The following is a 16356-nucleotide window of genomic DNA, read 5'->3' on the forward strand; positions in this document are numbered from 1 at the left end:
TGCATCCTAAGGTGCCATTATTTGTTAGATAATGGTATATGTATTTGCATGCGTGTAGAATGAAAGGATTTCTGCATGTATGTATATGCCACTGTGAGTATAGTTTTGCAATTTTGTGTTGATTTTGCAAGTGGTTTTATTCTTTTTTACGGTAGGTGACCTAACACCCCACGCCACACGCCCTTGCAGCGGCTTGCGGGGTATTATGTAGATGCAGATGAATACTACCCCGCAAGCTGCCGCATGGGCGTGTGGCGAGGGTTGTTAGGTCACAACATCTACATCTAGAACTAAACCACCAGTAAAAGGAAACCATATGCAAAATGAAAATGTTAATGCAAACATACGACCACATTGGCGTACCTATTCATGCAAAAATTCTTTTAACTTACACGCATCCAAATACATATACTGTCAACTAAAAAACAAATGCACCTTATAATTTAGTAAAAATTTAGCGAGTGCATGATCACAATATTATTTGTGTAGCGGTAACATGATTTGGTTTTGCATGTGATTTTATTCTGTTTTATGGGTGGTGACCTAACATCCCCGCGGCGGCTAGCGGGTAATTATGTAGATGTATCTGTTGGTTGATGGTTTATGAATTTGCATACGCAAAATACGTGTGGGTTGAGAAGGTCCTTGCTTGAATATACACGCCTTCTTGGGTGTAGGTTTGCATATGTTGGTTTTGCATGTGGTTTTAATCTCTTTTACAGGTGGTGACCTGATACCCCCAGCACGCCCCTGAGGCGGCTTGCGGAGTATTTTGTAAATGTACTCTACATCCACAGAAATACCTCTAAATCCGCTAAAAAGGTGTGCGATAATACCAACATACAGACAAAATACCCCTCAAGCCACCGCAAGGTCCTGTAGTGGGGAGTGGTACGTTAAGAGCTAAGGGATTTCAAATGGTTACGAAAAAGAGAAAAAAACATTCACTAAAAATCTCCGAAAAGAGGTTCAAAACCCAATATATGATAGCGGAAAACTCATTCACGGCATCGAACCAAAATGAAATCACGAATCTCAAAGGCACCATTCGATCCTGAAAGATATCAAACCCACTTGAAGCGAAACCTGTTCAAGACTACCCTCTCCAAACATTTCCCGCCGGATCCATGTATCGGTTTACCCATGAGCTGGCTTTAGTGCCGCCCTAGGAATTCCCTTCCTCATGACTCAGGTGGAAAGACAAGGTCCCCGTCGTGAGTCATGACTTTAACACTCCCAACCCCCCTTGCTCGCCCCGCTCCAAAATCCATCAACCGGTTTTCACGACAAACAAGTGCGACTTCTTTCCAGGTTGGGAGGAGTTCTCCAGGTTTTGTTTTTGCCCCCCCCCTCCCTCCCGCCGCCGCCGGCGTGACTTGAGATTTACGTGCGAAATCCGGTTAAACTTCCAACATCCGTCAAAATTTTTCTATTCTGCTTAAAGCGAGTTGCCCCCCCCCCCACCCAGCAGGAAATATAACCGGCTGTGCATTCAAAATTTGTTATTTACCTTTTACATTGCATGAAATCGCATTCGGATAGGAGAAAACACGGAAATGACGGAAATAAGTTATTCGGTTATTAAGGCAGATAAAATGACGATGATACGGTACTTATACCGCCGCGTTAAACTCAAAGGATATCGGTTCATTTTACTGCCAAAAAGAGTCACGCCACTAATAGCGTTATTAAACTGAATATAGTGTGGAGGGCCAAGTGTACATAAAACAATGAATAATCACCCAACATTGGTGGTTCGACGATAAAAGAAAAAGGTTTGGGTTAATGTGCCAATTCAAGGAACACCGTGCTTCCAATGATTTTGATACAATTATTATTTGAATTTGTGAATATAGCATTCTGTAGACCTTCAAAAAAGTTATCAACCTGAATTTTTACATTTCACATAAATTTTAAATATTTCGATGACAAATTTTAGTTGTTTCATCAATCATTTATTGAATAAAGTTAAAAAAATTCAATTTGAAATGGAATAAGAATTATCACAGATGATTCGTTTCTAAATTGTATTATTAACTATAATTTCCTTCCACACTTTATTCGCCCACAAGTTTTCCGCCAGCGTGTGTTTAAATATGCACGTTTTTTTATATTTTCAGGGAATGTTTTTTACCTCTCCCTTATTCCCCCTTATCCCTTACCCATTCCACATTGGTGCTCGCACCCCCCTGCCACACACCTTTTTGGTGGATTTCGGGGTATTTTTGTAGATGTAGTGAGGTTTCGCGGGGAAAAATAAAGTTAACATGTTCAGGATATTTTTCACAGCTATTACAGAAATTAAAAAAAAAAACATATTCCTGAAAACAAAATAAAAGCACTGACTAAAAACTAAGTTATCAGGGCATTTTTATTTCAAGCTGTATCATACAACTTTGATTTTTAAGGAAGGGGGAATTAATTTATTTGGAGTTTATTCCTTTCGTCTCTCAATAGCTCTGGGCCGCAGTGCACTGAACTGAATTTCGAGAAAGGAAAACAATGGCTCTCACGCCGTTTCATTCGAGTAGCAATCAAGCATAACGCTCCCCAAATAACATCATGGACTAAATAAGCATCATCATCAGTATTGCAATCCTGATGAATTTATATAAATAAGCATATGCATTGGCTTGAATAAATAAGTATCTACGCATCCAAATTAATGTAAAACAAATTAACAGAGGCGTACGTGGGAGGACATTATTTCTGAAAATTTACCCAATTCATTTAACTGTAACCTAGATGCGGAATCTACTAACAAATAGTGTGTTGTGCACTCAATTAGAAATCATATTGATAACCCGTACCCACGCATTAAAAACATTCGCTTCCTCTAACAATTTAACCCAAATTAACCCATTCTTAAACTTTTTATAATGTATGCTGCAGGGGTACATAGTTCAAGGACAATGTACCCCGGAAATTAGCGAAATTTTAATTTCGTTTTTTGAGAACTATGAATGCTGAAGGAATACTTAATACTTATAATAGATATCTTGTTTTAATTAAGTATCATGCTGTTTCATGTATTTATTGATTTATCAGCAATATTCAACAGGGTTATGGTAGGTTTTTCACGGACTCAGGAACTCAGTGCGCAATACTGTGTTACACAATACACTACAGTAGAATACTAGAATGCATGCAAGAATAAAAATGCATGCAAACGACTAAATGCTAGGATAGAAACAGCGAGGAGACAATGAGTTATTTCTTACCTGACAAGCTTCTGAAAACGGATTCTTTCTTTCTAAACAGTCAATCATGCTTGTCACAACGGAAGCACGCTTTTTACCACTAATTTCTCTAATTAATTTCCTATATACGAGAAGTTAATAGCTAATCTCAAGTTAATTGATTTCCCTGGGTTAAATAAAAGCTAACTGTAGAGTTAATCCTTAAGTCAATTTGACAAAACAACTATTGCTCCCAAGAATAACCAGTGAAAAAATTTGTCTGTTTCTGAAAGGTAAAAGTGAATCATAATCCATATCAGGTGATGAGCAGTGACATAGTTCAATTCAAAGCAGGAATGTTTAGCTAGAAGTCTTCTCGTTCTCTCACCCATTGCCTTTGATTGGTTTTTAATAAGTCTATCGATAGGTAGAAGTCGGTTTTAGAGGAGACTACTCTGTATTATTTTTATGCACCATCTAGCAAACTTATCTAAATACTCTGAAATCTGTAACACAATAAAACGTCCGCATAATTCCTGCCTCCATTCATTCCACCTGTCAGATATGTTCTTTACCTTCCTCTATATTGTCTGCTACTCAATATTTTGAATTATATTGGATTGGAATTAAAATTAATTATCTTGGAACAAAATATCTTTTTGGCCAATTGCGGGGCACAGATGTGAATGAATGCTCCTCCCCCCATCACAGTCTTCAACTATCCATTGCTCTCCATCCACTTGCTATTCCTGTCACCTCAGAATTTCTCCAACTGCCCTCAAACCTACCCACTATGCCCACAACTTCTCCGTTTGTTTGTTTTCCTTTCTGCCCATTTCACGCTTTTCTTCTCTTTATATACCAACATTTGAAATATTCCACTCTTCGTAGCCCCAACGAACGGATTTTCGAGATTTCTAAAAATACACTTCACATGAAATTTTTCACTAGTCTTTTCTCTACACCATACTCACCGCCCCAAATCATCTACATCCTTCTTTTCGTGAAAAGTTTTCAGCCTAAATTTCTCGCGTTATTACTAACAGAAAATGATTATAACGAGTTTTAGCTCTCATCGGTGCTCACCTAATGATTTATATTGTTACCACCATTCGTCAAATGAATCATCATCCATGAGTCACGCTTTACCCTGCATTTAAAAAAAAACTAATGTTAAAAATTAACACCGAACTAAGTAACGAGTAAATATTTTCTCGAAATAATAAATTTTTAACTTGAAACATATAATATTTTTAAATTAAAACTACCCAAGTTTGCCAATTTGACTGAGTTTGATTTGAATTAAACAGGAGAATTTAAATTCATTTTTTTAATAATTTTTATTTTATCCATTTCAATTTTTCGTCAAATGAGTCTTCTGTATAATTTGGTACTCACATGGAATTTTTTAAATCAAAGAAATTAAGCTGTTGTTAGTCAAATGCTTCTGAAGTGTGCACCTTTCCGCTACTTTAACTGAAGATGCATCAAATAAATATGTTAAAGTAATCATGCGAGTACAACCAACTTTATGCTGTTAAAATTAATAATTATTACCTGCATCTGCTGACAAGCCAGCAGGCTTCGCAGGATATTCTGAGTAGTAATTATGATACATGAATGATTAAAAGCTAAACAAATTAACTGCAAAAAGCATAAAATCCTACGAGCAAATGGATTCTGTATCCGCTGATATCATGCAAGAACTACACCACGGCATAATGCAAGCGAAAATATGAGCTCGCCTAACCCAAAAAAAAAGTTGACGGGCGACAGTATCAAAACGAGCAGTTCATTATCTGTGCACATGTTTTATGTTGCTGTAGATTTGAATAGCGCGGTATTTTTGTTGTAGCCCCACGTTCTTCAGGCGATAGAACATTATACCCATCCATCGTATCATCCCCTCAGTGCGATATGCAATTGCGAAAACAAGGACTGGTGAATCTCCTAACAAGGAGGTCTCCTGACAACTGAACGCGACAGATAATTCCTGGTTTAGATGGGCATTGAACTCGTCACCGATTACTATCTTTTTAAACTGCCCTAGTAAATCAAAACGCGTTTGAGATAGGTATACAGGTACTGCCCTGTATATGAGTACTGCCGCGTATGCTACCACAGTAATCAACCCAAAGGTTAGTTTGATAAGTGAAAGCAGACCTCACCTCGTACTTGTCCCGAAGCGACATGTGAAATTCACATACTATATATCATGGTAGTTCCGGTGGTTTTCCAGGAGAACTTGGTGCCGGAAGAAATATATGTTATAATTCATGCTACAAAATAGTCGCTTTTTATATTCCGAATGATGACAGACGAGCATGTTTTGGAAAGTTAAACGGATGCATCCACATAATGCGGAGCCTTACACTTGTCATTTATCTGAGATGAAGAGAAAACGAAGTTTGGTCAAGTATATCAACTCTCTATTAATCCTAACGCCTTTGATTGATCAATGCATGTTTACCCATTGACCTGCACCTGAAATCATTTGATTAATCGATCTGTAATCCTGTTCATCGCCTATACTGGAAATCAAGTTTACTAGCAATAAATTTTGAAACCCGGTTAGTAATTATTTAAGTGCGAGATTTTTTATGAATATTGATACTACGCTAATTTTTTTTTTAATTCGAAGCATTACCCATTATTTTTAAAATCTTCGCTTATTCATTCGGAATGATACAAAAGATCAAAACCGTGAAATAGATGAGAAAGAGGCCTCAGGTGAATTTTTAAAACTTAAATATTTTTAAGCAACCAGAGACATTGTTTTACTATTTCATTTTTTAGTCCATACGCTTTTTTTGTCGTCTTGGAAATTTGTTCATGGAGCAGAGTCGATTTAGAGTGGGAAAAAAAGCAAGATTCGGATTAAGAATAATAAGCAGTCCTTGTCTACCGGCGGAAATTTTGACAGAATATTCCACAATGATTTCATGTCAAGTATATTTGACTCAGAAAATCATTTTACAGGACATAGAAAGCCATACTGGCTCACGTTTGTTATAAAAGAAATGGAATCAAAACAAAATTGCCAGTTAATGAGAGGAAAAACCAGAATTCAGATTCAAAAAGAAAGGAACACTCCAACTCTTTAGTTTTATAAAGTGAAAATTTATCACACATGGTTTCTGCTGAGGTGTCTGAAGAAATACTTATAGTTCATGCATGTCTAGTTCTTTTGCACCCTTGAAGGTTATCCCATCCAAAGTGAGAATAACAATGCAATTATACGACTAGAGTGGTCCAATTTAGTGATGCTTGAATTAATGATTTCCGCATCGAATTACGACTTGGGGATGGATGTTTTATTGGTCTGACAAATATTTTATTCTGGAGAATTACGATTCAAAAAATCTTACTTATGGAATCTATATTTCTATGTTCATCTGATTGTGGATGCCAAAGGTAATAAAGAAAATTTTGGAACTAATGTAAATGTGGTACAGCCGAATAATGATATCCGTAAAATGGTTAAAGTAATACATGCAGAAGAAATTCGAAGGGTGGGTGTAGAGATAAACCCGAAGAGAACACCTACGAGAAAAACGAGTAAATTGATTAGACATATCCAAAAGAATGAGAGTTCATTGAATACTATGATTGAACGAAGGGAATAAAGAGAGCTGGAATTACAGAGGAAATTCTAGGAATGAATTGGAAGAAGTAGGTTATGTAAGATGTCGGTACAAGGAGCTGTGACGAAATTAAGAGATTGGCAGGGAACATGACAGTTTGGTAACTACTAACACAACTGGTACGAACCAATAAACCCTGAGGCAGATAATGGAGAATTCACAGAACGATATGACCTTTAGTATATAAATAAACCCAATTGAGGATTCCTATTGGCCAGGTGAAACTACCAAAACTTCGTCTAACAGAGTGTCATTAAAGGGGTGCAGACAGCGATCGTATATTCGAAAACGCGATGAACAGTTATTTGGAAGATAAATGAATTTTTGGAGATTGTAGACGGCTGATAATAATTAGCTACAGCTAGGTCAACAAGCAGTAACGTAGAGAGTACTAGGCTTACGCAGTTACTACACGCTTCATTTCATTATAAGTAACAATGAGGAGTAAATATGGCAACTCTGCAATTCTCACACATCATTCAGTCTCATATGAAATTCCCTTATGGGAATCTTCGACGGTCAATCTTTCTCTCTTCTTCCTTCTAAGAAAGCAAATACACCCACAGGAGGGGAAGGAATCCCTTGTTTACCTTACCGTGTCTTTGATTCTACAGTTCGGGATTTGCCACATGCAAGACGAGATTTTGGTTACATTTTAAGTTGGAAATAAGTCACAGGGGTACGCTCTGTGCCTTGTAAAATTTGTGTTTCGTATGTATATGAATGTGTATTTAGTCTCCCATATTTTGGACCGCGTGCTATAACGGGCAATCACGCCACCATCCGAACCCCATATATTAAAGCTACAACATGATTACAAGCCCCTTGGAAATTTTTCAACGTAATATGCAATGTAGATATATTTTCCTCACATCAAATTCTCCCTGTCTCGGCCTTCTAGGGTTTCACAAAAATAAGACGAGAAATATGCCCAAAATATAGGCAAATTACTGGAAAATGAAATGACCAAGGAGTTGAAACGCTTTGTACGACATAAATAATACGTGTAAAGAGATAGAAATTTAGTTTGTACCCGCACGAGAAAGATAAAAATCATCCAAAACGCCGGTTTTAATTAAAATTTCTACGAGGGTCATCCGGAAAGTAGTACCCGTTCGTGCCGCATGAAGTGCTGACGACGCGAGTAGCCGCTGGACGAGGTCAGATAGCTTCAGTGGCTTGTCTGCCTTCTCTGAGCCAAGTTGCGTGACGCTAGCATTGCCTGTGTTGTTTCTGTGATTGTTTACAATGTTTAAAAAAATTGAGAACGCCGCCAGTTGTGAAGTGAGGGCAGTGATTAAATTCCTCAATGCAAGAAACGTTCGCCCATGTGATATTCATCGCCAATTAAAGGAGGTGTATGGAGACAATGTAATGGACGAGTCGTCTGTTCGGCGGTGGTGTCGCAACTTCAACATGGGGAGGGGGAACACACACGACGATGAGCGTTCGGAGAGACCGTCTGTCATTACAGACCAACTGGTGAGCTCAGTTGACGAATTCGTGAGGAACGATCGGCGCGTCACAATTGATGACATCTGTGAGCATTTTCCCAATGTTTCTCGAACAATTGTTCATGAAATTGTTAAACACCATCTGCATTATGCAAAAATTTGTGCAAGATGGGTCCCTCGCGTATCTCAATGAGCTGGCGGCGAAGGACTATGCAGCAGGAATACAGAAACTTGTCACACGTTATGACAAATGCCTTAATTTGCTTGGAGATTATGTTGAGAAGTAGTTTAAAGTATCCTCTTTCAAATAAAATTTTTTATGTTTGTTAATATTTACTTTTGTGTCTTTATTTCACGAACGGGTACTACTTTCCGGATGACCCTCGTACTTAGAATTACAGAGTTACCACTTCTTATCCTATTACACTTATTGCCATCTTAAATTATATGTAACTAACCATATGAATTTCAATAAAAAACTTAGTTACTAGGTAAAAATGCCTAATCAAATCATGGCAATAAACCTGAAGGTTGGTTTACCAAGCTTTATATTAAAATGCAATCAACACACAAAATCCATCATATTTGGGGAAAATGGTACCCCAGTATGCAAATCCTGCACTGAATTCCATGATAGATTACGCAGACATCAATGATGAGCGTGGGATTCTCAGACTTTTCATATGGATGCAATGGGTTTTCAAATACTGATTTCAATGAACTAGTTCTGAGAGTAGTTGAGTTAGACTAATTACCTGAAGAGCAGCTGATTTCTCCAGTACGCTAGACTGCCCAACCAGTTCCTCGCAGCTGTTCAAATCCACCATATCTTTCGGGAAGAATTGCTGCAGAAAAAAAAGAAAACGAAGTCGTGTTAGCATTCACGTACTTAGCCTAGTGCTTTCACTTCAATTGCAATCATGGCCGATTTACTCTTCCGAGAGGTAAAAGGAAGGAAAGGCATCTCTTTCTCCATCGCGTGGAGCAAGGCGAGAAAATATGGCACAACCCGACCGAAAGGAAAGCGATCACATGAATAACAAGCTACGAAAATAACACAAAACAACTTCATTGTTTTTCAACGAATACTCAATATGTTAAGGTATGATTTCATTATTTCTGTTCCAAGTGTAACACACGTGCAAACTATGCTGGGGGAATTGAAGCAATTGGCATCATTCCAGATCTTTGAAGGAATATATAGCAGAAGTTATTACAGTGAATATTACTCATATCAAATAGCTTACAAGTTAGTTCACTTGATACAATTGCATTGCAAAATAATTCTGCAACTTTCTCACTTATATCAAGGACAAACATTACTACGGTAAATCAATCTTACCGATTTCATCACTTCATTTCACGATGTCAGATGGATAATGCATAAGAGACTCGGAACTGTTCTCAATACTTGTATGCGCTCTGATATATGAAAAAGTAAATGATTTATAGCAGGTTTTCAATCAGGAGTGAAAATAAAAGAAAACTCCTTAAATCATCAAATTAAATTCTGCACGGAAAAGGTTTCAAATTTAAACATTTAAAAAAAATTATTATTATTAATGATAATATTTATTAATATAAGACAAATGGAGACTTTGATAGCGAGGAAGGTACATTCAACATTTAAAAAGCTAAGTTGAATCGTTAATTTACTAGCAAAAGTACTATCAAGGAATGCTTCTACGGTTCAAATAAATAACAACATTCCTCATGAGATTCTGAATGTAAATGTTTTCATGTCAATAAATTACGACAAAAAGCTTATATTCTTTTAAAGCGTAATACCCTTGATCCTGAAAACAAATTTATCATAACAGGAGAGAGGAAAATTAAAGAGAAAAGCAAATGAAGCAGCTCATATACATATTTGCATTTTACGCTGAAAATGAAAGAACAATGGGCCTAAAATAAAGTTAAAAAATTGAGTTACGGCGGAACAAATGAAAATGGGATAAGAAAAAACTCCAGAAAAATGGAGAAAAAAAGAAGAAAAATTGTAGGAATTCCCAATTGTAGGATCCATCAGGAAACGCTTAAGTTAGCACTAATTAATTCATCCACTCTGGCGAATACTAAGTTTTTATTGGAAGTGCAACTGAAGCATATGTGTATGATCATGATTATAAGACACAGAAAATATGATGACTGAATATTTTTCCCAATTTACTTATTAAGTATTTCGCTTTTTTCCATAAAATGATTAAATATTTCAAATTAGATGAACGAGTAGACAAATCAGTAAAATTTGAAATTAAATTAACATTATAAAATAAATTCTTCGACCACAAAATATACCTCGGTTTTCATGCTTTCGAAAGTTTTAATATCAAAGATTCTCTACCTTTGATTTTTTCATTGTTTTTAAGGTGAAAAAACGTCTTCGGCGATTAATATATTACCTTAAAACGACCGCAAAATGAGCTGTTGCTCAATATTCAAAGCTGAACAACTTGGCTTAATTAGAATCCTGTGAAGATTTCGTTCAGTCAACAAGTTGGGGGAGCTGTAATTAAGTCATTTTTTCCATCGGATTTGAGTGCTTAAAATGTTCACTCCTCATTATTCCACACGCATGATATCAAAGAAAATATAGTTTGGCTTTACGCAGGAGAAGGCAAAAAAATAAACTCATTATTCAACGAGAGCTCATTCAAAATAAATACCATAAATCAATTATCCACAACTTTTGACGTGAAATGTAAGATAACAATTCAACAGTACACAACGGTGGAAGTTAGTAACAATAAGGAAACTAAGGAAGGAATGACGGGAAAATTACAAAGAATGAGCTAAAAACTATATTGAATCGATAATTAAAATATATTATAAATATATCGTGACGAACTCGCCTTTCTTAAGAAATTCATCTTACCTGAGGGTTGTGGAAAAACTCGTATTTCCTGAAATCCTTCCTGAAGATGAACCGTTTCTCGGATCTCCGTCCAAAAGCCTCCATCTCGTGGTGAACAGCCAACACGTCTTCATGGTCCTCAAGGCTCCTTTCTGTTCCCGAAATAAATAAAGTGGGCATAAATTAAAATCTGGACAGATGAGAAGGAAGTGTGTTGGTTTTGGAAGGGGGGGGGAGGGTCAACTGGAGTATCACTTCAAAAGAAAAAGTGTGCGAGTTTCTGCAGAGAAGAAACTGCATGAATGCTCTTTGAAATAACGAAAGTGAAACTTTCCAAACGGACTGAGATCTTTTATGATCGGTAAAAACATTAAGAGCGAAAAGTTTTTATGAGGAAAACAAACAAACCGGTGATATCACAAAACACAAAAAACAATTTCCTAAAGAGACTAGATTAAACGACATACGAACATTGGCACGTAGCATTTTTCAACCTCGAGATCGGTCGGGAACTGTTTCCAGATCCTGGCCAGGGCACATCTGAGATTATTTTCTCCCTTGATAAAAAATACTTAGTACTTTTTAATATAATAAGTTTTCATAAAGGACAAACGTTTCGATTCCCCTTCAGAGTCATCTTCAGGTATAACACCTGCATCTGATGAATTTCCTGTACCAGAAGACTTTCCTTGTACCAGTACCCATGGCTGTACCTTTGACCGGTACCCAAGACGCATCTGAAGGGGATTTTTAGAGTCGGATCGAGGGTCGTTTACCAATACTTATATTGTAGAATAACAATAAATTTCTTTATTTATTATGAATTCCTTCCACCACACCAAGGCGAAAACTACAAATCTTACTTTCTCTATTGTTTTCATGGACTGCGTTAGAGATTATCACCGAAATTAGTGGAGAATAGACGTTATGTTAGCCTCGAAGTGTCAATACGTTTTGACCCGAGACTGTTAGAACGCCCTATGTTTTAGTAAGCGTTGCCAATTTTTTAACTACTACAGCGATGACGGTTATTACGGCAAGGCGACGCAGGTGTGTCGATGAATGACTGTGCACCACACGGTGGGGGGAAGGGGGGGGGAGCGAAAGGCGCAAAGCAATACAATGGAACGCGCACTGCACAGTGGTATGCCCGCATGCTTTGACGCTTGCGCGAGAGACGCTTCCCGCTAATCAAGAAGAAGGGATTCGGTCGCCCTAACGGGCGATTGGACGACCTAGGAAGTGGACTTGGCAATTGCTTTACTCCGGTCGCCTCGCCTGTTTGCGTGATAACTAAGCCTCGTTGAGTTTGCTGGCGCTGATCTTTCGATTAAATTTGCAACTACCTATTCACCATTTTTCCTTCTTCTTTTCAGACTTTTTCCGTTTCTTTTGATCTTACAACAATTAGCACCACCATTAATCTACTAATTAATCGCGCTAGCGAAAACTTCTCAAAAATAAAAGCCCCAATGAAAATAGGATGAAATGGAGGATAATATCCATTATTTCAATTAGAAAATAAATTATTTTAATAAGTAGTGGCTTGTGAAATGACTTAATATGTATAACAACGGTTTCATGATTTAGTATGGGACGCTATTATAGTTAATTAATTAATTGATACTCTACCATCCAAAGTAGGTTTTAAATGGACACAACTGAACATTACAATATTTCTTAATTTCGTCTCACAAGACCCACCACCCTAAACTACAATAAACTCCGCCTGCTTACAACCTCCTTTCATTCCGTCTAATATACCTATCCTTTTCCTGCCATATCCCCCTTGCTTAAAATGCCATGCCTCTATCACAGTTTTCAGCATTCTATTGCCAAGCAAAATGCTTTTCATTCATCTTTCCTGTCTCCTTTGGATTTCTACCAACAATTTCCTCTCTTCCACCACCATGCCCAGCACTTCCTCATTTGTTTTCCTTTCTGCCCACTTCACCTTCTCCATCCTTCCCCACACCCATAATTCAAAAGCCTCCTACCAATGCCTGTCATCTTGATTCAACCATCATGTTTCCGTGCCGTACGAAACCCTACTCCACATTGAAGTTTTCGACGAGTATTTTCTTCTTACATACTATTAACTCAACGTTAGAGAAACTTACCTCAGTTGGAATTTCCACTGCACGAAATGTGACATGACGGGTTAACAGTAAATATTACATTGGAAGAGTAATTATGGCACATGCAAGTCGGTATGTGGGAATTGTGGCCGACAGTGAAGATCAAAGAACAAAATCCTGGTGGGAGAGCATATTCCTCATCATTTTTGTGGTGGGATAGGTAGGCTATGGCGACCACTGTTTACATGGAGCAAGGTGAGGTACTAGTGAAATAATATAATATTTTTAGAGAAGTGTCAACAGAATACAAATCAACACACCATATCGACACATCTCTATTTAATAGTACATTTATTTATCATTAGTACATGACTATGGGAATTTTCTCTCTAAATTAATAAATTTATTTATCAAGATTATTACCTTCATTTCATCTTCATCTACCTCTTGCTACGTTGCTATTCTCTCCTGATATTACACCTTGTGTTTTGCAGCAAGAGAGAGTAAATGCAAACTGGTTCTCTCGTGGCCGTGAATATTGTATTCACATCACATCATGCGGCCGTTACCTTGTCCTGAGACGTATTTTATCAAGACTTAATACAAATGTCATTATTGCTACTTAAATGAAAGTTTTGAGAAGAGAGAATCGCACTTGAACGCATTTTATTTCCGTTTCCTTTGGCCTTCATGAACAACTAACACATGGTCAACAATGGCAGTAATTACGTAAGGCATTGGTAATTGGATCAATATCGACAGCAGGTCGATATTGATCTAGGGAAAAAGATCGAATTTCCAATATCGATTGGGGTGTGAATTAAACAGAAAAGCACCCGTAAAACCTTCACCCATTTCCCGAAGTTAACAGCTCAAGGAAGACCTGGATTATTTATTTAAGGCTGCACGCAATACTCACACAGTCATTATAAAATTTGAAGATAAAAATGGCTTCCTGAAGCGTAACCGAGGGCAGATTGGAAAAAATTTGCTCTCTTATTAACAGAGGGCCGGTTAAATGGGATTTAAAAGAGTGGGTATCGTGAACTAGCAAATTAGAAATCGGGAAATGCCAACAGAAAATGTTAAACAATTTCGTACAAAAGATAGTGTAAAAGAGAGAGCCGATATAGATGTCCTGCTCAGTTTTCTGTTCAAAGTCGGAGGGAAAACTTTAAAACATTAAATAAATAAATTAATATACACATAATATATGATACATTATATATATATATAATTATATATATATATATATATATATATATATATATATATATATATATATATAAAATATCTTCGAAATGGAACGCTCTTCGGCGACACACAAATATATAAAAACACAGATGTAGATTTTTAGAATATAGAGACACAAAGAAAGGACACTCACAATTTGTTATTTTATGTTTCGACAGCACGGCTGTCGTCTTCAGAATCAATTCTGAATTCTGGATTCTGAAGACGACAGCCGTGCTGTCGAAACATAAAATAACAAATTGTGAGTGTCCTTTCTTTGTGTCTCTATATTCTAAAAATCTACAGCTGTGTTTTTATATATTTGTATATATATATATATATATATATATATATATATATATATATATATATATATATGCGAAGGCGCTAGACTTATTTGGGGTGAGGCAAGGTGGCGGAGAGAAGGTCAGGAATGGGGGAACGGATGGGGGAGAAATTTTTATTCGAGAGCCAATCGGGGAAAAAGGGTATTGCTCAATTTAAACCCAGGTTGATCCCAAGAGCACTCGAGGCATATAAAAAATCATAAAACTAAATAAAACAGATACTTTAATCAAACTCAGCCACATGCGTGCAGCGGTTTTGAAATCGCGAATTACCCAGATTTCAACTTGCTAATCGAGTCCCCACCTCGTAAGATAATTACTCTTTCAGATTCATTAATTGTGATTCATTCAACTTCTGCATTCTTTTAAGAATATTACTGGTTAAGTATTTCGTTTGTTTTCGACTATTCGAGAGGACGTAAACTAAGTTCCGGTTTAATTGAGAATGCATAAACCGGAATACTTCATTGAAATCAATATCTATATTTACGCTGCGGAATACTATTTTGATAAAACTTCATTCCTTAGTTTCACTGAATGACGTAATACGTTTAAACTAAAAAGACGATTCAACAACAGATGTAGTAAGGTTAAGATGCAATATTCAGATGTAAGTTTAGTTGAATGCCTATCATGGTATTGAAAATTGTTCTCTACAGCATGAAAATGCTGAAAATATTAATCCTCAGAGTGCATTACGATTCCAAAGCTTAAAAGTAAGAGGTACCACTGCGAACATTTTAACAATTCAACCACTGATTGATAAATTTGTAACTGAAAATATTAGCATGTGATTTTTTTGTGATTGCGAACGAAATGCTTAAATATAACTAATTTGCAATAATGTTCGTCACAATTAATTACTTTTAAGTTATTTTATATTGTTGACGGCGACCAATTAATGATCATACAACAATCACGACATGCTTGGAAGCGCGCCAAAATCAGTGATCATGCTGGGAATTGTCTTACTCTCATACGTACGTCATAAATATTCCCCTCATAATATTACCTTTAAAAGTCATGGGTCAAATAAGAGATCAATGAAATATGTATGCGCGAACGTCACAATTCATCTCTTCGATGAAAATGAATGAGGGTGGAGCACGGGGACTTTCCCACCGTTTTGATAACATAATCCGTTGGGAAAATATTGAAACTGATTGAGAAAAGCTCTCTACCATCGGCATTATTTACGATTGTGTCTGACCTTTTACCGTACGCAATCCAAAAGGTCATACCTCTAGTACTGATTGAAGCAGAAACTCATTAAACATGAATAAATAAGAAGCCATTCATGATTGCAGATCACACGCAACACACACATAACGAGATCACTGATAGCCCCTATTAAGTTAATACCACGAACATTGTCGACGTTTAATGAATACATTATATTCTGTTGAATGGGTATAAAGTTTTATACTTTTCAACATTTTCTTTAATAAACTGGTCAAAAATCCAAACCCGAAAAATTCAACAAGTGTTTTACGCCTGAATAATAAGCGAATATGAGTTATTTTTCACTTTTTGATAAATATTAATATTTTAGCCTCAACTGAGCGAG

The 16356-nt window shown here is 36.7% G+C and overlaps 1 protein-coding gene across 1 annotated transcript in view; it reads right to left on the bottom strand.

The window, feature by feature from the left end:
• The window catches only part of LOC139697279 (growth factor receptor-bound protein 14-like), a 306000-nt gene that overhangs the window by 146210 nt on the left and 143434 nt on the right, over window positions 1–16356 (bottom strand). Inside the window, exons 4-5 of the mRNA XM_071595937.1 lie at window positions 11153–11283; window positions 9033–9122 (exon numbers count right to left, since the gene is read on the bottom strand). Of these exons, the coding sequence (XP_071452038.1) occupies window positions 9033–9122; window positions 11153–11283 (221 nt within the window). The remainder of the gene's footprint in view (window positions 1–9032; window positions 9123–11152; window positions 11284–16356) is intronic.

Source organism: Hetaerina americana, unplaced genomic scaffold (assembly GCF_022747635.1).
Source record: "Hetaerina americana unplaced genomic scaffold, ioHetAmer1.1.p SCAF_71, whole genome shotgun sequence".
NCBI lineage: Eukaryota > Metazoa > Arthropoda > Insecta > Odonata > Calopterygidae > Hetaerina > Hetaerina americana.